Source organism: Nannobrachium achirus, assembly GCF_963921795.1.
Source record: "Nannobrachium achirus genome assembly, chromosome: 1".
Lineage (NCBI taxonomy): Eukaryota > Metazoa > Chordata > Actinopteri > Myctophiformes > Myctophidae > Nannobrachium > Nannobrachium achirus.
Window position 1 is genome coordinate 8,804,133 of NC_137810.1, and position 23,148 is coordinate 8,827,280.

General features: G+C 44.4%; 2 protein-coding genes across 2 annotated transcripts; one reads left to right on the forward strand and one right to left on the reverse strand.

The window, feature by feature from the left end:
* Positions 1–6,776: 6,776 nt before the first annotated feature.
* On the reverse strand, positions 6,777–7,772 carry LOC308285773 (ribose-phosphate pyrophosphokinase 1-like; the record flags this gene model as incomplete). The annotated part of the gene is made up of 1 exon (XM_080726639.1): positions 6,777–7,772. One exon carries the CDS (start codon positions 7,770–7,772, stop codon positions 6,777–6,779), a length of 996 nt encoding a protein of 331 aa, XP_080582765.1.
* Positions 7,773–10,653: 2,881 nt separating this feature from the next.
* LOC308285783 (metal cation symporter ZIP14-like) lies at positions 10,654–12,180 on the forward strand (the record flags this gene model as incomplete). Its single annotated transcript, XM_080726652.1, has 1 exon — positions 10,654–12,180. The coding sequence occupies one exon, from the start codon at positions 10,654–10,656 to the stop codon at positions 12,178–12,180; it is 1,527 nt and encodes a 508-aa protein (XP_080582778.1).
* Between the last annotated feature and the right edge of the window lie 10,968 nt (positions 12,181–23,148).

Genomic DNA, 23,148 nt, shown 5'->3' on the forward strand with positions numbered 1-23,148 from the left:
TGGATACAGTTCACACGTCCTGCTATTTTTATGACCTTCTCTGACTTCAAAGTTTAAATCTACCTATATGAAGATGTATTCTGCTTTTCAGTGCCAATGGAGTGGTTTCTTGCCATTTGCGAGTTTCCGCAAAAATACGCTCCATTCTCCATATATATTAGAATTGCAAAACAGGGAAACAAACCTGTGGAAAAAAGGTCATTTTCAGTAAATGTCTTTTTCCGGGGAGACCCAACAACGGTCTGGGTGGATGCACGTACATTTAGAAGACAAAATGGAATCTCCGCTGCTGCGGGTGGGACAAGGTATCAGAGCTTGTGGAGCCCAAAGGGAGGCAGCGGCCAATGACAACGCAGGAAAAAAACGGTCAATTTGATCTCATGTCCGTTTGTGTGGTGTAGGTGGTCTTACTGCCGCCATGCAAGTGAAAGAGGCCAGTCCACACCATTGCAACTCTTTGCATCGTGCAACTACTCGCTGCCACTCGCAAACGGTTATCCCCAATGGCAGTTGCATTGGTGTGGATTGGCCTTAAAACTGCATCGGTGCATCGAACATTTACAGGTCTGCAACTCCGGACGCTCATAAGGGTCCATTTGGTTTCATTTGTACGCTCTCCAAAATTAACAGTGCCGCGTGGGGCTCCGGTATCGTTTGGTACAGTGATCTTTTACAGACTGGCAGAGCTCTTCGAGAAGGGCGACTACAGGTGCCTAATGGGTTTAGGAGACGACTAAGTGACAGACTTAATTGCTTCTCTCAATGTCTTTTTCCGGGGGGCCCACCAGCGTTCCAGTTGGAGAGCCCTTACAGGTCTTTACCTCTAAGAGTGTCAATTATTTTTTCAAACACTTTTCCCCAGTAATCAAATATTGTCCAGAAGTGGCATTTTTTTCCATTCACTTATTTATTTTTAATCCTGAATCAACGTGAAAAGAAATAGAATTCATATTTTTTTAAATAATCGACGACTAAAATGATTCAAAGATTGTACATTTCTCTTTTAACCTCTAGATTGACTGTACAATTGTTTACCCATATTGGGGATAGATTGCCCCGCTCGACTTGTTTCGAGGACCCTCAGATTGATATGCGTTAGGTCCACAGACTCCCATTAGATATGAATTTCCCAATCTACAGTACATAGTGTAGAATCCACAGTGTTATCAAGTACAACAGCACGGGGGGTGGGGAAGTACTTCTCAATGTACAAATGTGGGGAGCTACGGAGCCATTTGTTCCTAACTATGAACTGCCCCTGGGTCCCTATACCGCACTAGACCCCCCCCCCCCTTTGTTTTTTTTTTAATTTTTTGTACCTTGTGGTGGTGTCTTAAACATACTGAAGGGTTACACCCAGAACTTTACATATAGCCTGAAATCTTCCAGAACCTGGAACATGTTTTGTCTCCAATATCACCACAAGCCCCCCTGAAGGGAAGGTGCATCATCGAACATCTAGGAGAGAAAAACAAAAACAGAAAAGTGAGCGATGCATTTTATGAGTTCATTTCAAGCTATAGGCGAAGCTTGACCAATGTGCTAAGTGTGGGACATACGTAGGCCTACGTACAATCCATTTTGGTCACACCATAATAATGTGTGGGGACCCCCTGGAACGCTCTCAAACACCAGGGGGTGTTCGAGAACCACTGCTTTAGGAGGCAAGAAGCAGGCCGTGAGTCTATTCATTCTCCGATGGGAGAAGTGACCATCAAGTACAGGTTATCCTTTGCCACCGTGGGGGTCACTGAGAATGGTTGGACCCATCCTTAACAAATCAACACACACTTGTAGGCAGGGCCGTCGTGAATATTTTTGGGAAGGGAGTCAAGATCAGAGAGCTGGCCCCCCCCTCCACGTGGGCCCCCCTCCATATGCGCGCGCGCGTGCTGGGGGTTCTCAGGTTGGTTCAGGCATCATTGCGCGAGCTGCGACCCAAGCCAAAGAAGTACAACCACAATGTCTAGACTAGAAATAAGATGAATGAGGGCTATTCTGACAGACCTGTACAGGTCCATTTGGTTATGTTTCACTGTCAGAATTACTACAGAGTACAGACCCTAACAAGTGTCCATTTAGAACCCCAGGCCAGCCGCTGAAGGAACCCACAGTCACACACGGTCCCTGAAATGCTGAACCAACAGCAGGCCCGTTGCACAGATTTTTGGGAGGGGGGTCAAGATCAAAGACCTGGGCCCCACCTCCACGTGGGCAATTATTCATTTTCAAAGTAAAAATTAGGTTTATATAAAGCATGATGTCTTAATCTTACCTTGGGAGAAAGTTCTTTCACAGTCACTCAAATCTTTCCTACACAAACTAGACTGCTCTCGAGTCCTGTTCAACGGGGGGCCCCCCACCGCAGTGATGTAATACAATACGTATGAAATATGACTCACCAGGTCTTCAGTGTTGTTCATGGTGGTTACACGTCTGCTCTGCCATTTGATCTACTGTATCATTGCACTGCTCATAACATTTATTGCAACCGTCCATCCGCCCGTCCCTCTAAAACTCTCTCTCTCTCTCTCTCTCTCTCTCTCTCTCTCTCTCTCTCTCTCTCTCTCTTGCGCGCAAGCGTGCTCTCGCTCGCAAATCCTGCCTCCATTTTAGACTGTGTCAGTTAGGCCATTTCCCAGAAATGGATCCCTGTAATAAAACTAGACCAGGTCAACCTGGTTGTGCCAGACCCCCTGTCTGTCATCATCATTTATGACATCATGCCTTTTGTAGGCATGTCATCATCATGTCATCATCATATATACCCTTTATATAGAAAACCCGGACAGACATTTGCTTATGTAGGCCTACCCATTTCATGGGTCTGGCAATCAGGAGTCAGTGATCAAAAGACATAAGGTAGCCAGGCTATAATAGATGCCTATTGCAACGTGCACTTCTTCATCTTACATTATAATAACTCATAATTTATCATTATTGTGGTGATTGTCGGACATCATTTTGATGGCCTCTTGAGAACATGGTGTGCGTGTGCACGGTGCACGTGTGTGTTTGATTTGACAGTCAAAGTGGGCATGTAAAAGTCCCGTACCTTTACAGTAATGTGTGTTTAAACACAGACTGACTGATCAGTGTTCATCCATACACACAGGGTATGTTCTGCCTTTTGTGAGTGTGCGTAGTGTTTCGACAACAAGGTGATTGTGTAACTGACATCAGACCTGAATGTGTAGAGATTGTAGGTTGATGCGTTTTTCTAGACAACAAGGTGATGTGTAATAGACATCAGAGTGTAAAGAAGGAAAGTAAGAGTCTAATGCAGATAAGGGAGTGTGGAGTAGTGCCAAATCGAGTTGAGCCATAAGTGCAAGTTGTGCAAATTGTGCTCGATGTTTGTGAGTTAACAATCGTTAGAACCTGTAAATGTAGGAAAAGAAAATGGGATTTTTGTTGTGACCCATAAAAAATGGTCCGTGACCCACAAACGGGTCCCTCCCGACCCAGTGTATTGTTACACATCGAGAAGGCTCTAACTGCAATGATTTCACTGTCTGCGATGTTGCAACAGCTATTAAAGTACAAAGGTTCAACCTTGAATTACACACCTGACCTGAATGAGAACATTATAATAATAACACTGCTATTTACAGCACACACACACACGCACGCACTCACACATTTATCTTTTATATATTCACCAAGGGTCAAGTTCCTTAAGCCGAAATTAAGCCGCTTCTGGGTTCTCCTTGAAGCTGCTGTTCCAATTAACGGCCCAGCAGATGTCGCTATTTCACCTTCTACTGGTATCAGAAAACCTTCAGCTCAATGTCTACGAGGATTTGACGAACTTTGCACCTTGAACGCCTATTTTCTTATCATAATAAACCTTTTATTAACACTTTATGTTTTCAGTCGCTAGTTTAAATTCTCTTTTAAATCATCATGATATGAGTTTAATGAATGATGGTCACGTACAGTGGCGTAGCCATGGGTGGGCCTGACTTGGCCTGATGAATCAGTCCGCACATTACCACCCCCTGTTGGTGGGTGATGTGTAGTGTGGACTGACCCCGGAGATTTAATTATTTTATTTCTTCTCGCCCGAAGAGCGGGCGAATTGAATGGGCCAATCAGGGCTGTAGACTTGGGGCATGTGGTAGGCTGGTCCGGTAGCCTTGTCCGTAGCCAATCAGGGACCAACCAGCATTCTTCGAGACCTCACAATTAACAATCAATGAGGGACCAGATTTCTTGGTGACATCACCAACAACAAGTGCGACCTGATATATGAATAACAAGGCGTGCGCTCTGCTGGCGCACAAGCAGCAGCGTAGCCAGGATTTACCAACTGGCTAGGCCTGGCACAATGTGGGTGGGCACAGATGTGAGCTTGTATCGGCTATTTTAAAATAGCTAAGATTTAAATATTTACAGGGACACAATACAGTCATATTTCATGGAAGTGGAGAAGTTTGGAGACGTTTTAATTTTAAAAATCGCTTCATAATTGACTTAACTAAGAGTTAACTGTGGTGTCTTTCTTTGCTTCCTAGATAGCCGCGCATCGCCTCGCCGTGCCACACCGGCACCGCGCATCGCCGCGCCGCACTACTAAGCGAATGTTTTCGTTATTTTTGGGTGGGCACAAAAACTAAACGGGTGGGCCTAGGCCTAGTCTGGCCCACCCGTGGATACGCCGCTATGCACAAGTAGGCCATACATGGCGACGAGTGCACAAGTAGCAAGTTGGAACCTCGACATAGTTCATTTCATCAAACCAGATGCAGGCCATGGGTCGATTCATACCGTTATAAGGAGCCTAACTAATTTCGGTTCGGCACTAGGCGAACCCAAATATGGTTCGCATCCCCCGGTTCGGGGGGGCGTCAACCGACTAAATTCGGCTCTACGGTGCTGACGAAATGTTGTGACCTCCCGACTTAATTTCGGTACTCAGCGGTGTCTTCTCATTCATTCAGCCCGGCTTCACGTTCATATTCTCGGCTGTGAATCCAAGGAAACAGCGGTCGTTTGGGAGGGAGACACGCCGACTTCCAAATGCTTGTGTGGCCGTGTATTGGGCACCGCAGAGCGGACACAAGTCCGCTGGCTGTCGCTCTGGCTGGAGACGAGAAGTGGTGGACTGGGAGGCGCGCGCGACACACACACACACACACACACACACACACACACACACACACACACACACACACACACACACACACACACACACACACACACACAGCTTTGCTGCGTGTATCGCTAACGCGTCGCCGACCGTTTTAAAGACAAAAGAAGAGCTTAAACACAACTTTGCTAATTGCTAGTGTTCCGTGTTGATAGGTTTTCCACGATGAGTTGTGACTGATGACATGCATGCAGCAAGGGAGGCGGCACGTCTATAATGTGAGCTTGTAGATTAAATGTTTTTGACAGAGCTCGATCGAGCGTTTGTGAGTGTGAGTGAGAGAGAGAGAGAGAGAGAGAAGAGACCACGCTGGTACTGCTGCCTGCTGGAGCTGCTACTCACTGGACCTCCAGTCATTCAGCGTGCAGCGTGAGGGCAAGTCAAATATGTATCCGCCCTGCAATGCTCATTCATCGGCCACAAACGTTGTCATGCCACGGACCTCCAATATTTACAAGCGACTTCGGCACTAGCCGTTAAGAAAGTATGGATGAACTCCCCCCAAACCTAAATAATTTCGGGTCGGGGAGCCCTCCCGAACCGAAATTAGTTAGGTTCCTTATTAGAGTGTGAAACGACCCCATGAGTCTACATCTGGCCCAGACATCTTTCGGGATTAGACATTTTTTACACCTACTGTACAGTGTGAAGTGAGCTATGCTATTTATGAGTTACACTGGGTGAAAAGAGAGATTATCTGACGTATACTGGTAGATTATATGACCACATTTGTACCAGTATACTGGGCATATACCCACATTATTGGAAGTTTTCAGTTCAAGAGATTTTCAGGCATATTCCCCTGTAAACTGCAAATAATAGGTGATATTCTGCCCCCAGCTAGACAAAGGCACACAAAGGCACACCCTGGTGTGCCTTTGTCTATTATTTGCAGTTTACAGGGGAATATGCCTGAAAATCTCTTGAACTGAAAACTTCCAATAATGTGGGTACAAATGTGGTCATATAATCTACCAGTATATGTCAGATAATCTCTCTTTTCACCCAGTGTTAATTTCATCAAGTATCCCACTAACCAATCACAATGTGTCCTACGAAGGTTGGTCAATGGCCTACAAGAAACTTTGAACTTTTAATACACGTCCCCCCCCAAACAAACTGTTTGTGACAGGATGTAGGCCATATCTAGGCCTGATATATTTATTTATGATTAATATAATTAAGCTTCCTGCAAAATGTGGCTAGTTTGGGATGAGGCGGGACATACGTGATATTAGAACAAATCATTTTTTTTTTTTCTTTTTTACCCCGGGCTTTCCCACTGGTCTTTGACCGGACAATGCCAGATGTAGGAGCATGCACCGCTCCAAAAAAAAAAAGAAGATCTTTCAGTTCTAGGGGGAGGGGGCACAAAGCTCAGAAAGAGTGGATGGAGAGATGCAATAACTACTGTTACTAACAACAAAATGATCTCCATTTAAACTAGTATCATTGTACGCCCATCCTTCAACTGTGATTAACCCTTTTCTGGGCAAAACTAAATGTGTTGCAACAAAGAGGAAAAGGGGGGGGGGAGCAGGGAGGTGAGTTGAGAGACCCCCGTTCATCCAAAGTGTACAGGTGTAATAGGTTGATTTGGTGGATAATCAGCGGTTTGAAGATATTACTTGGGGACCTGGCTGAGAGAGGACAGAGCTTCTCCGCCGTGCGTCCGGCGGATGGCCTCCGCCAGGGCGCCCGAGATGTCGAGGACGTGCAGCTTGGGACACTTCTCCACGTTGTCCTGCTGCGGCACGGTGTTGGTGACGACCACGGCGGCGAAGCGGCCGTCGTTGATGCGCGCGACGGCGTCGCCGCTGAGGATCCCGTGGGTGAGCACGGCGTACACCTCGGTGGCACCGGCCGCCATCAGCTTCTCGGCGGCGCGGCAGAGCGTGCTGCAGGTGTCGGCCATGTCGTCGACCAGGATGGCGACGCGGCCCTTCACGTTGCCGAACAGGTCCATGCGGTCCACCTCGTTGTGCCTCTTCCGCTCCTTGTGCATGAGCGCCACGTCCAGCTGCAGCCTGTTGGCGATGGCCTTGGCCCGCTTGACGCCCCCGGCGTCCGGCGACACCACGATGCAGTTGGTCATGTCGCTGAAGTTCTCCCTGATCCACGCCAGCGCGGCCGCCTCGGCGGAGACGTTGTCCACGGGCACCTTGAAGAAGCCCTGGATCTGCGCCGAGTGGAGGTCCACCGTGATGACGTGGTCAGCCCCGGCCTCCGACACCATGTTGGCCACGAACTTGGCCGAGATGCAGGTGCGGCCGTCCTGCTTGTCCTGCCTGGCGTAGGGGAACAGCGGGAGGACCGCGGTCACCCGCGCCGCCGACGCCATCTTGCAGGCGTTGATCATCATCGCGAGCTCCATCACGACGTTGTTGATCTCTCCGCAGCCGCTCTGCACGACGAAGACGTCCTTCCCCCGGACGTCCTCCTCGATGTCCACGCGTATCTCCTTGTTGCTGAAGGTGGTGAACTTCACCTTCCCCAGCTCAACGTTCAGGTGACCGGCGATCTTCTGTGAGAGGGCGAGGTTGGAGCTGCCGCTGAACACTTTGATGTTTTCCTTTGACGCGATGCCCATGTTCCTGCACATGGAGATTACGTTATCCATGTCCATATGGCCAAAAAGACAGAATCTTCTGCGTCGTTCTCTTCTCTCTCAATCGTTCAATCGGGATTGATTCAATCCTCCGGTTTCTATTTCAAACTCTCTCTCGACGCCTTTCGTCATCTATACCACCTGCCGGGCAATCTCTCAAACCTCCCTCCAATGTTTGTGGAAGCTTATATAGCTGAGCAGAGCACTGTTCTGACGTCACACTCAACACAAACTTTTGTCATGCATGATGTCAATGTCAACTAGAAATACTGTTCCTACGAAACAGTGTGGGCTCGCATGTAACACCATGTATGGGCACACACTATGGGCACACACTACCCTTTGGCTACACCTCATTGGCTAAGGGCCCTGCCTTTGTACTGTCGGTACAAAGGCAGTGTCTTACGTCATTTTGAGGAGAACTTGACTGATAGATTACGTCATTTTGAGGAGAACTTGATAGACTAGAAATACTGTTCCGACGAAACAGTGTGGGCTCGCATACAAGATGTATGGGCACAAAGATCTACCCTTTGGCTGCACCTCATTGGCTAAGGGCCTTGCCTTGTACATTACGTCAGTAATGAAGATAACATAGTGTTCTTCAAAAGGCTATATTGTTCCACAAATAACCAACACTAAAGAACCATCCTATATAAGGAGTTCCCAATCCAGCTATGCTCAAATATGGAGTGTTTTGTATAACCTCTTTGTGTGTCGTCATGGCATCAGGCGCTAACAAATCAGTCTATACATGGGCATAAAAGGGGCAAGGCAAGGTACAGAGATCTCCAGGCATGGGCATAAAGGACTGAGAGATAGGATCTCCATATATGGGCAAATCAGTCCATATACAGTATAGGTATGATGACATCAGGGATATATGGACATGAAAGGGACAAGGACTGACAGATAGAGATCTCCATATATGGGTATATCAGAGCAGCGGTGCATCGTATAGGTGCAAAAATAAATGAAAGAATAAGTGGTCCTCTGTGTTCTTAAATGGTTCTGGAGAACCATGTTTTGTCAGTTATTTGAGGAACCAGACACGTCCGTTCTTGGATGGCTCTTTAATAAGGGTTCTTTAACCACTTAAAACCTAGCATTTCATTTTTTTTTTGAAGCGGTGAAAGCCGCTTCCAAGGAGTGGCTTTGTGTGTCCCACTAACATATATGGTCATTTCATGTCCAAAATGAACAGGTTTTATCAAAAACAAAATGTGTGTCTCATGTCCATATATGGTCATTTCAGTCCAGAATGAACAGGTTTTATCAAAAACAAAATGTCTGTCACCTCATGTCCATATATGGTCATTTCAGTCCAGAATGAACAGCTTTTATCTGTCCCGTACGTCCAGAATATGTGTGTAGTGTCCGTCCCGGTCTGATGATTGGATACTTTGAGGATTGGTCAAGCTTCACATGACAATTCGGCCCTCCAGATAAAATCATTCATTCATTCAGAATTGAAAGAATGTATAGATCACAGAGTTCACAGCTCTTTGACAATTTGACTCTCCACACAATTTTATACTCAGATTCACCGCTTCACTTCGAACCGAGGTTTGATTTTTTACTACTGAACATTTGGCAAAAATATCCAATCTAAATTTCACAATGTGTCTCAAGCTGACCTTGGTATGCCCATGTATGGACATGTACCGTATTAGCCCGAATATAGTTCGACTCTGATTATAAGACGACCCCTTGCACAGGAAAATGAGTGGTATACGTCTTTATGTACTACCTGAGCAAATGTACTTAGTTACTTTCCACCACTGATTGTCGCTAATGGTTGTGTGTCAGTGTGTGTGTAAGGAGGAACATAATTCGATTGGGGGACATTTCCATACAGCAAGCCCTATAGGCTATACACACGACTAGTGGATATATCTGATCTAGAAGCCGTTGTGAGCGTCCGGAGAAAGCTCAGGTCTGTCCACCTGGACAGATTATGTCCATATGGTCATCAGCTTGTGTTTGTAATGAAGTTGAAGTCGTTTGTCTGTCTGGACGGATATACCTGATATGGAAATAAGATCTTCCAAAGTCTCCTGTTATTCATTCATTCATTCGTTCATTCACTATTTGTGCCTGAGCTTCATGTCTCCTACCAGGTCCTGACCCCCCCCCCCCCCCTTCCCCCAATTTACAGTACTATTGTTCTAGGTCAGAGAACCTTTATGTCACCTAAAGTAAACTTATTTTCATTTGACTTTTCTGTAACCTTTCCTGTAATAACAAAAGTCCATTGATTTCAATGGGCCTTTTCTGTCCCTTTTCTGATTGGACAATATCATGTCCAATCAGACAGGATTGGTCATACTTCACTTGACATCACTATATCTAATAAAAATGGTAAGATTCATTTCCCAGCGGATTCCTTGCGACTCGCGTCAATGCAACCACACTTGAAATTTCCCAGAATGTCACCTTCCTAGTTATTTGCGGTTCCTGTCCATGTTTATATGAATAACTCCTTTTTCCTCACGGCTCTTTTGACATTACGTTACATCCCTTGGTTCTAACTTTGGGTCTAAGTTGTGACAGTAGGTGTGTCGCAGCTACGTCATAGACTGGCCTCCAAGCATACTCTGGTACAACTGGCGCTGACATCACAGGGCTGACATCACAGTGCATTCAGTATATATCTGACTGAATGATCGTTGGAGTTTGCTGAGAATAAATACCTCTCTCCGTTTAGCAATACTTTTATATGGAATAGTTTTTACGTTGTGTATTTTGTGGAGGTGAAAGACCGAGCAAAGACTAGAGCAGCACCACCTATCGACCCGCTGCCAAGCTATCCACGGGCTACACAGAGGTATCAGACAGACAGACAGTCAGGTGCCCTGCCTCACAAAGGCCTTCTTCAAATAGCAGAGGAGCCATGACTTATAGTTTGGGTTATGGGCGTGGTGCCACCGCCATTACCCTGACCCTCACCCTGGCCCTCGTCGCTCTGCTTCTGGCTTCCTTCGGCGGGGCGGCGGCGGTGCAGGTGCAGGGCCGGGAGGCGGCAGAGCTCCTTGCCCAGCAGGAGGCGCTCTGGGGCCTGCTGGCAGTCTACGGCGACAACGGCACCATCACCGTGCCTCAGCTCCGCTCGCTGCTGACCTCTCTCACCCCGGGCGGCCCGGGCGACTGCAGCAGCAGCAGCAGCAGCACTGGGACCACGGCCACCGAGAAGCCCCTGGCCGGGGTCAACAGCTCCAAGTGCCTTCACGCCGGGGCCTGTGTGGAAGCCAGGGAGGAGCAGAGGGAGAAGGCAAAGGAGGAGTCCAGGCCCTCGGACGGCGAGGTGTGGGGCTACGGGTTCCTGTGTGTGACAATCATCTCGCTGTGTTCGCTGCTGGGTGCCAGCGTGGTGCCGTTCATGACGAGGACCGTCTACAAGCGGCTGCTGCTGTACTTCATCGCACTGGCCATCGGCTCGCTGTACTCCAGCGCGCTGTTTCAGCTCATCCCGGAGGCCTTCGGCTTTAACCCCGCGAAGGACTCCTATGCGCCCAAGTCCGCCGCGCTCTTCGGGGGATTCTATCTGTTTTTCTTCACCGAGAAGATCCTCAAGGTGCTGCTGAAGCACAAGCACAAAGGCCACGGCAGCGGCGAGGAGCAGAGCAACTCGACGGCCCATGTGGACGTGGAGGCAGGGCTGCTGATGAAGAGCCTTCAGCAGAACCGGGAGGAGGAGGAGGCAGCGCTGGGAGGAGGAGATGCAGGAGAGGAGGAGCTCACGCTCAACCGTTCCTGTGCAAGACTCCACAGTAACCTCGCCCAGGAGGAGTCCCAGCTTCCACAGGAGGAGTCCCAGCTTCCACAGGAGGAGTCCCAGGTTCCACAGGAGAAGTCCCGCTGGGCTCCGGACTGCAGCGGCGGCAGCGGCTGCTCCTGGCTTCAGGAGCCCCCCCTCTCGGACGTGGGCACGCTGGCCTGGATGATCACGCTGAGCGACGGGCTGCACAACCTGGTGGACGGCCTGGCCATCGGGGCCTCCTTCACCACCTCCATCTCCCTGGGCATCACCACCTCCGTGGCCATCCTGTGCGAGGAGCTCCCGCACGAGCTGGGCGACTTCGTGGTCCTGCTCAACGCCGGCATGAGCGTCTGGCAGGCCATGTTCTTCAACTTCCTGTCGGCCTGCTGCTGCTACCTGGGCCTGGGCCTGGGCGTGCTGGCCGGCAACAGCTTCTCGCCCGCGTTGATCTTCGCGCTGGCCGGCGGCATGTTCCTCTACATCGCGCTGGCCGACATGTTCCCCGAGATGAACGAGGTCAGCCGCGGCGAGGAGGAGGCGGGCGGCCGGCGCTTCCTGCTGACGTTCGCCATCCAGAACGCCGGGCTGCTGACGGGCTTCGTCGTCATGCTGCTGCTGACCACCTACTCTGGGGAGCTGGAGAGGGCGCTGACCGGCTAGCAAACCGGCATGAGCAAAAACACTGCTCTGAAACAGGGGTCTTCAACGTTTTCAGGCCAAGGACCCCCTTGGTTGAGAGAGAGATGAATCACGGACCCCCCACAACCTTTTCATAGATTCCATATAGTTTCATCGTTTGACAGCGCGATCGTCTGTTTATTTTGGATTCTTGTCAATTTGTGTTTTCAGATATTTAACCACTTGAACCCTCAATACTTAATAAACTTGACCTTTCACTCTGTACTCAAATATGCTCCTTTTCCTCTCAACACCAAACCTATTTGCCGAAAATAGACGAAGTTCTCAGAATATGGACGCTATAGGGTTCAAGTGGTTAATATAAAAAAGGGGGGGGAGGTTTCTATCACACAAATATTTGGAGGACCCCCTGAAGTAACTCTGAGGACCCCCTAGGGGTCCCGGACCCCCTGTTGAAGATCCCTGCTATAAAGCATTATGTTCGAATTCACTTCACCTTAGTTTGATTCGCTGGACATTTCGACCCGGGGATATTTTGTTTAAAAAAACAATACTAATATACATTTTAACTTAACAAATCATCATCATACATTGACTTAGTCTCAATTCCAAACAATTCATACAATACGATACATATATGGTAAATGTTTGCATTTGTGCTTCATCAGATTAAACACTGAAAGAGCTTTAGGCGTTTTCACATGTCATCATTTCTGGACAGGACAGCGCTTTCTCTTGCCAAATGCTTCAACTCTAAGTTTACTGTTTATTTTACCATATACATCATATGGATTGTTTGGAATTTAGACTCTATATCAATTTATGATGATGATTTGTTAAGTCAAATTTTATATTAGTATTTATTTTTGAACCAAATATCCTTCGGGTCAAAATGACCCACAAACCGCATTAGAGGGTCAAAGAATATGGGGAAGAACATTTTTTTTACATGTTCATCACAGAAGGGCCAGTGAGTTTCAGGTGGAAAAAAATTACTTCTACCTTTTTTTTCTTTTTTTTTTCAAGTAGAAAATGTACAACAGGTCAAAATGAACCGAAGAGAAAGTAAGGGTTAAAAGGGACGTTTCACTTCTTTCAATTCATCTAAAATGAAATGTTTTACGGTTCATTTTTTATTTGTATATCGATTTTTTTTTTTTTTTTTTTATCATTTAAAAAAATTAAAATAAAAAGTAACAAAACAAAATAAAAACACACCCCCTCACATTTAACCGTTTTAGTGCCAGCCCCTAGAGGGCGCCAAAGAATGCCAGGGTTTGTCCCATAGGCGAGCGCATTAGCAGAGCGCATTAGCATCCGGGGACTCACGTTGCGTGCTCACGTTCGTGCACGTCATGGAAAGGTCCCGGATGAAATTGGCTACAGAATAGCTATTAGCATTTTGTCATTTAAAAGATCATTTTTAGGCGATTTCGCCGTAAATAAACCTTGCGCCACATCCCTAAAAACACAATCCAGAGATATGGGCCTCCAAAGATGTGGTTTTTCATTGGATTCGGCGGCGATTTGCGGCAACGTTCGCGGCTAACGGCCGGCCGGGGGGCTCCCGGATTTCGATCACTGGCTTGAAAATTTAGGCTCAGGCTTCAGAAGGCCTCGGATCCTTTTATTCATTTCATTAAAAAAGCCGAACATGTTCGGGATAGGCACACTGGACTACGTTCCGGAAGCGGCGCTGAACATTCAGTGAACATTGGGGGGCTCAAAAATGTATTTTAAACCATTTTTAATGGAATATATCGTCGGACCATGTAAAATGGCTAGCTGGCTAGCGTAGGACGAGCCAGGACCACCCACGACTCTACAAGTAGCTCAGGGTAAGTAATGTTGATACAAAACAAAAAAAGTACAAAACTATGGCACCACCTGCCCCACCTCTTTATTTTCTCATTTTTATTCATTTCTTTATTAATAGTACAACAAGTTTTGAATAGTTTACTTTACACCATGTTTTTGGAATCCCAGCAGTGAGACGCATCAGCATGATGCTGAGCCTTTATCTTGTGGTCATGTGTTCGTTCACATTTGCCTGCTTGCTGAGAGCTGAAAGATTTTTTTTTCCCCTTCCGATTTCAGCCAGGAATGAAACACCCTGTGTGGACACTAGCCCCTATAACAGGGGGTCTCCCTGTTACTCAAGCTCTTTAATGAACAGAACGTACATTTTCAGGTGGGTCACCAGTTTAATCCAATCAGGAGAGAGAACCCACAGTCAGTGTTGGGAAAGTTCACCTTCAACATGAACTAGTTCAAGTTCAAAACTTAAAGTTATACTATGTAACTTTTTTTATAAAACATTTCTTAAAATTGTCCTAACTATTAAATCGCTAAAGTTTTAGAACCCCCACTCCGTTAATTTCAGCCCCAAAAGCCTTTTCTTTATATGTTTTCTACATAGCTGTGACAGGGGCTGTATTTCCCGGCAAAATGATGTAATCTCCCACATGATACACTACCGGCCAATCATAGCGCGGATCATACACCACCGGCCAATCACAGCGAGTCTTGCTGTCTCTAAAGGAAGTAGCTTCCCTCAGCAACTGTGTTTTCAACCACCGGCCAATCACAGCGAGTCTTGCTGTCTCTAAAGGAAGTAGCTTCCCTCAGCAACTGTGTTTTCATTGGTGAAGGAATCTTGCCTGCTACTCCCTCAATCCTGGTCTAAAGATGACGGGAGACGGCTCTACGGATGCGTATCGGCGAGGCGGTGGTCTGCGGACCCCCGTTCTGGTGGTCCGCGGCGACTTCGGCCGAAAAAAGCAATACCGCTACTGACCACTAGTTGAGCAGCTTCCACAGTACAGCTTTAATTCACTTCATTTTAGTTCATAAATTCCACATTTTAGTTCCCCCAAATGAACGAACATAGTTCTCTTTTAACTATATAATTTTTATACTTGGCTATTCAAATGTATTTATTTTTTAGACATTGCTACAAGCTATTGTCAATATTATTGACACAGCCCATATAGAACCACGCACAGCAATTATTTCATCCAACTTAACATTGAGGTGCCCACAATATTTAGGTGCCCGGTCTTCCTGCACCCTTATTGTGAAGGCAGACGTTTCTAACCGCACATCTGCATGTTTACGCATATATATAATAGTTGATCTACAAGCTAGCTATTTTAATTTCGGCATGCAACACACTTCAATTGTATAGTGTTCCAGTTCCAATATTGTGTCTGCCTTTTTCATCACCAGAAAATGCATCTTCTGTTTATTAAAGAGCTGGAGAGTTTTCTCCGCCCTTTCAAAGGTTTGGTAAGAGGTATTTGTCGCTGGAATGACCTAAGCTTGGTCCGCTGGGCAATCTCAGTCTAGTACAATTTTTTTTAAGGAAAAGGTTACAGTATGGAAGCAATTTAATTTTTAACAAGGCTACGTAACTTTGTTTTCCCACACAGAGACTCAGTCAAGCAGTCACAGTAAAAGCAAAAGCATTTATTGTACAGAGTAAGATGGTAGTATGGTACAAACAGTGATCGAGTTATACCCACAGAGCTATGGGAGCCCTATTCTGGCGGCGCCTTCTCGGCGGCGGCGAAAAAAAATCGGGTAATTGCGGATATAAAGTCGCCTAAAACGGGTACTTTCCTATATTAAATCATATTAAATCGGGTATTTCGCGGATATAAAGTCGGCTAAAACGGGTATTTCCTATATTAAATCATATTTTTCCTTTCACAATATTAATTCGGGCTTCACATTGGCTATGTTGACAACTCCAGGCAGTCTTTTCTGTTCATATTAACTCACCATTATTGCTCAGCCTCCAGTTCCCAATTCCTCCATCTGATGATCTGAGCTCTGAGCCATCCAGCCAAAAGTTCCCGTTCTGGTAGCATAAAGTCGGCTAAAATGGGTATTTTTCTTTCTCAAAACAAGGCGGGTCGGGTTCATATTTATTTACTAAAAAAAACAATGTCACGGGCACAGGCTACAGTCTTGCTCACAAGACAGCGTTGTTTGGTTGTTTGTTGCTGTCCGAGTGTCCGCCTTCCTTTGCCGTCCGGGCCGTGGCTAGAACAGACACTCGACGCAGTGGTTCCTAGCTTATGGGGAAAGAAAGCCTGGTAGGCGAGGTTAGGGGAAAGGTAGGAAGTAGGAACCATTGCAGCGAGTGTGTTATAACCCGGACGGTAAAGGAAGACTCACACCCCACATTAAATGCGCCTGATTTATAATAATAAAATTAATAGTAGGATTAAACGGTGTGATGTCATTGTTTAGTCTTACTGTCTAACATGTTTATTTAGTATATCTAGTTAACATAAATAATATAAATTCTTCCAATGGAACATAAAAAAAAAGAAAACGAAAAAAAATAAAAAATAAAATACACACTTAGAAAAAAAGAGACCCCAAAGGGGGTTGTTGACTATGGGGTCCCAGACTTTAACTATGGGAGCTAAGCCCCTACTGGCTCCCACATAACTCGAACTCTGGGTACAAAGCCAGAGCTGATGGAACTTCAGTCATATTTACTGTACAGAGTAAGATGGTACAAAGCCAGAGCAGATATGGAACTGCTGTCAACAACAGAGGCTCTCTCTGAAGATATGACTGATCCACTGATCCTGTCCTGCATCGATTACCCATCAGATCGATAAATCGATCAGCCGTGATTAGATGTCAAGTGGTCAGATGGGTGATGTTGCGGATGTTTTCTTATTTTTTCAAGTGGGCCCTGAGCCAGAAAAGGTTGAGAACCACTGACACAGGACAAGCAGAGGACTCAGTGACAACTGGAAACACCAATTCACATCAGAACATCAGCAAAAAAAAAAATAAAGTCACATGACAGCAACAGCACACATTGTTGTTGTCGGGCAGAAACCTTGTGTCACCTTATTACCGTAATGCATCACTTCATGTGTTCCACAAAAGTATTGACACGTTGTGAGCTTGCATGTACATCTGATATTTCACTATACATTTAAAAATAAAAAAGGAGTCGTTTTGGACAAGGTTTCCACCCCATAGCAACAATATACGATGCAATATAATATAAAAATACAATATGCTCTGATCAACAGGTTCATCAGATAAGAAAATATATAATATACAATTTGCTTCAGAAGCTGTAATCCATAACTCGTTTTAATTAATAAACTTTTATTTTTGTCTTAACCAATTTGTTCTGATTATGTTAATTCAATATAACAGATCAGGCATCACCTTATTGGAGGTGGTTCTCCATACTCTTCCATTGAGACATTTACACCCTGGTGTCTGGTAGGACAGAATAGTACTGCCTGAAGCTCATTAACACTGCCTCTCCCCCTTTGGTCAAGCGGGAATTGCCTCTCTGACCCAGGTTTGAATCCTGAGCAGGAACATGAAACGTATGGATTGCAGCTTTAACTGAGCTCACAGATCATGTAAAAACAATACAGAAATAGAACATGGATTATTACTCATAACAAAGCTTGGTTGTTATAAATGTGAACAGAGAAGAGGAGCTTCAGCCCAACAAGCTTAAAGTTGCAGTTACTAGGGATGGGCAATTGACGAGGATATTTCAAAACCGATATTTAGAACCAATAACCAACTTAATCTTGCCTTGAATGTTAATTGAATAATGGGAAAACAGTTACGTTTTTCTTTTTTTTTTTTTTCTTCTTTTTTTTTTTGGCAAATCAACAAAACTTCTAATAGATTATTTGTTTTAATCAACCACATTGATTAGTCTGATTAACCACTTATACCCTGTATTATATAGTTCATTGTACAATAGTGGCGTACAAAGTAGTGAAAATAGCAGATCTACAAGCTCACAACACGTCACATTGTGACACGTTGTGGGCTTGTAGATCTGTTATTTTTACAATCTTTATTTAAGATCATTCATTAAACTTAATTGAGGCAAATGTTTGCAATGATGTTATTGCTTTGAAGTCATATTGCCCATCAACCCTAGACTGCACACTGATGATAGTAAATAATACCTTCTCTCTCATCATGTACTTCAACATTAAACAGTGTGATTGAATCCTACAAGTACAGAATGTTGAACATGCTATGTTTTTTAGGGGTTTAACAGACGTCCAGTTTCTGTCACTGGAATAAACGTACAGCGACAATGTTTTGTGATCAAATGACACGATTCTACATCAAAAAGAAAGATCAGTATCATAATAAGAGAGAGAAAGGACTTTCTAAACAACTTAATTAATATATTTACACATTGACCCTCGACGATTGGGATAACACAAGCAGAGGCATGGACCCCCGCCTCACCTCCCACCCCCCGCCCCCATGCAAATCCAACCCTGTGACAATAAATCATTAATAGATCCTCAAAGACAGTGCTTGTAAATCAGCTAAACCATTTAAGACTTAGAAGCGTAGCTGCCTATTTACAGTACATTAAATACAGATGTGCCGTTTCAACTCTTGAGTATTTAGTGCACTTTTCGCTCTTTCCCTGTTTTGCCTTTCAATCTTTTATGGAGAATGGAACCTATTTTGGCAGAAATTCGAAAATGTCAAGTAACCACTCCATTTCCATTCAAAAGCAGAATTCACCTTTATACGTACAGATTTAAACTTTTAATTCAGAAAAGGTCATACAAATAGCAAACATAGCTGAACTACAAGCTCAATGTTCTGCAAATCCCCTGAAAATCTAATGTCTTGTCAATGGCAGGATGAGTGAAGTTTTGAAATGGCACATCTGTATCAATAGAAGAAAACTCCTCTTTAACCTGCAGGTTGTATTCTACCAATAGAAAGCTGTTCAGATTCAATCAGAACAACAGGGCAGCAGTGGCGGCCATTTTGTGGTTCCTGATGAGTCATGACCATAGAACATTCCATCAGAGCAGACTGGGAGAAATGCGAGGCCCTGAGCGAAGACGTCCGGGTCACCACTGCTGTGCCTTACAGAGAGTCTTTGCTCAGACTGTGATGATTCACTGAGAATCTATGAAGTGAACCAAACACATTCTATCTATGAAGTGAATCTATGAAGTGAATCAAACACATGTTTGTCACTTCCTTCATGAACCATTTCTAATGAGCTGCTTCTCTATGATTCTAGGGGTTCCTGGTAAAAGGGGGTCCCCAGGAAAATGTGTTAATATAAGGTCAACATCACTTTTAACGTATATACCTTGGCTATTTGAAAATAGTCAATCAAGTACACAATGCATCGTAATGTGACACTTTGTGAACTGCTACCTTATACATTTTGTGTATACATATATTGTGTAACATATTGTGTAACATACTTGTTCAACAACTCATACTTCCAATTCTTGATTATGCTGATGTGGTCTATCAAACGGCTCCCAAAATAAACCTTCTTCCACTTAACTCAGTTTATAACCGTTTATGCAGATTTGCTCTTGATTCTCCATATATGACCCACCACTGCACCCTGTATGAAACTCTCAATATACCATCTCCCACATCAAGAAGACAGCAGCACTGGCTGCAGTTCATTTTTAAATGTTATCATTTTCATTATCCACAGTACTTAAAACAATATTTCGAACGTTTGACTAACACATCAGCTAAGACATTGTTCACAGATTTATTTTGAAGTTCCGGCTGTGTCGACATCAGTTGCTAAAAAATCATTTATGTTCAAAGCTCCTTCAGATTGGAACAACCTACCTGTTTATATTCGTTCAATAACATCTTTTCAACTGTTTAAAACCACACTGTCCTCTCGCTTTGAGACCACCTGTTCATGTTTTAACTAATCATCATGTTTTGCTCATTCATCACTACAATAGATCTATAACGAAATGATTATATATGTGCTATATGTGTACTTTTGTAGCTGTTTGTTGAGTTGGTGTATGTTTTGTTTTGTTTTGTTTTGTTTACTGTTCTGTTTGTTTTGTCTGATGTTGATCGAATTGTCTGTACACTTCTTGTCTAAATGTGAAAAAAGTGTATTTTGTAAATAGCAGAGCTCCTTGAAAACGAGATGGTTCATCTCAAGGGGTTATTCCTAAATAAAGAATTTCAACACATATTAACAACACACGTTTTTCAGATCTGTATCCATGGCCGAATAACAAAAGTTTGAAAATCACTGGCCTAATGAATTCACTATTGGACATAGCTAGGAGTCAACATGCGTAATATAAAATATTTAGTATTGGAACTAATTACACAGTTGGTTTCATGTAGGCTTATGTTTCTATGTGGCTTTACATTGAACTGAATCACTTGCTGCTTCAAAATAATGGTGTTTTGTTTACCAATTAACATTAAAGGGGGATCAAGTATAAACATGGAGGGCTTCATGAGGCTGACCTTAAAGTACATTGTGATGTAAGCAACACGGCTGAAGCTAATCAAATTAATAATCAGCGTGTTTGATTTATTATGTGTCAATGTGCGTTGACAAGACTGTTTGCACACTGGTAAAGCCATGGCTCTGGACACTCCTAAATCTAACACACATTATTCATTTGATTAGTTTCAGTAGGGTTGGTTACTAGCCTGCCATGTTTGTATCTCTGTGTTATAACGTGTCTTATTACCCGGCCTGTTTGGATTCTTGATTCTGATTGGTCAAGCGCTGAAATCAGACCACTGCCTAATCAAAGGCTCAGAGCACCTGCTGCAGTCCAGCTGCACTGCGAGAATCTTAGCTGTATCCAAAATGTCAGCCATGTAAACACACACACAGCGACATTTAGAACTAAATGTTGCTCTCAAGAATGTTTTTCAGAATATTTTAAGCGAGAAATAGACGACGTAGTATCAGAAAATGGATTCTATCTAATCAGCACTTACTTGTTTTCCAAGGCGACCGTGTCGCGCTGGGGGGACGCCCAGCGCGACACTTGTGGAACACTTCCAGCCGTCTGTAAACAAGGAAATACTTTGTTTTGTTTTTAGTTTTGAGTCGAATTATTAATTTTATTTAGTAGCCGGGTAATAAGCGGGATAATGAATGGCTCCTTGGTGAATGACGCTAGATAACATCCCTTCGGTTTGATAACTCCCTCGGCTAGCGCCTCGGGAGTTATCAAGCCGTCGGTCTGTTATCTAGCGTCATTCACTGCGGAGCCATTCATTATCCCTTACATATCTTCCAGGTTTGATGTTCTAAATGTTCACACCTTGATGTTGACGGAGGTGATGTACAGTTAGTTATGTGTTGATGTGACCAGGGCTGTAATGGAGGGAGAGCGCCACACTTCTTTAAAAAATAGGATTTTGGTTTTGGTCAATAATGAACCACTTGAACCCAATATCCATATTCTGGGGGTGGATATTAGTCAAAATAGATGACCTACAAGCTCAAAACGCGACGAGTTGTGAGCTTGTAGGTCTGCTGTTTTTGACGAAGGGATTTGCAGCTATACTTTTGACCATGCCTTAACCCGTATCTCTACACTTCATTGCCTTTTTTACGATTTAGAAAAACATTTTAAAATAAATAAAATAGTGATCTACATCGACACATTGTGAGCTTGTAGATCAGCTATTTGAACTATTAAAAAAAAAATCAAAATAGTGAAAAAGGGCTAAGTAGGCCTGGACGAAAGTAGGGCCCTTGGTGTAGAGGGAAAAGCTGGTATGGATGCACTCTCCCACTTCTAAAAGTAGCATTAAACCCCTGGAGGTGAGGTGAGGTCATTACAGATCCTCTTCTGGCTCCTCATAGGCTCCTCCCTCTTCTGGCTCCTCATAGGCTCCTCCCTCCTCTGGCTCCTGGTCGTCTCCTTCCTCTTCACTGAGTCTGTCTTCATCACTGGAAGCAGCAACATTAACGTAAGCCATCTCAATGTTCTCCAGTCTTGCCTTCTGCACTCTGTTGGCCTGGAGAAACACAGCAGCAGCCAACTTTAACTTATTGTGTATGATATCACCTTGCTTACATTATCACAATATATTGAATTCTGACCCACATTTTTTAATATGTATCGTATCTCCAACTTAATGCCAATTACCCAGCCCTACTGGACAGTCTGATGTCTCATTTACATTATAGGAGGACTGGGTTGAGTAGAGATGAGTATATTTACCCTTCTCTTCCAGAAATAATATTGGAAGATGAGCTGTCCCCACACAACCAGCATTACCACTGTCACTCTGATGATGAGAGCTTTCAGATGATTGGCTGTGAGAGAAATATGAAGGATTAAAAACATCACCCAACAACATCATGTAGGAAACATCCATTTACAGCAATACAGTTTATTTGACCACATTGCTTGAGAATTTATGATCATGTCCCTTTCAAATGACTTATTGAGATGTATGTTCACGCATGGTTAATTTAACAACAGACAGGCATACAGACAGACATTTCATTCAGTTTACCTGTGACAGTGAGAGAGAGGAAGTCGCTCTCAGAGGTGAAGTCATGGCTGAACACAGTGATGTGATAAATACAGCTGTAGTTTCCCTGGTGGGTGTGGTCTGCTGCAGGAAACAGGAAGTTGGCAGAGTGTTTGACAGCTGGCTGGGTGTAGGTGTGTGTTGTGTTGGATCCAGTGAAGGTGAGGTGGAAGGATCCTCCTGGGTACTGTGGTTGGATGGAGCAGATGATGGAGAAGTTGAAACCCTCCACCTCCTTGAGCCCCTGCTGCTGGCCCTCAGAAACCCCATATATGGAGGAGGAGAGGTAGATGTTTGGCTTAAACAGCAGATCTGTAAAAAGACAGAGATGATTGGTTGTTATCGGATACACAAGAGCATCTATGGATGATACTGTTATTATTAATTAAGTGTGAATTACAGGTCTATACATTTGAAATTTGCATTACAAATTATTGATTCAATGGCAAAGAAATGCCAGTATGATCCTCTCAAGAAAAGTTGATTTTTGTGGCAAATAAATGTCCACGATACTCAGTACAAAATGTACGAAGCTAAGCTAAATAAGCAGTATCTAAGTTTTGTAGCTGTATAATTCTGTATTCTCATTATGCAAAGAAACTGAAATCCATACATAAAATGCAAACATCATCTCTTGTTGGGTGGAAACCT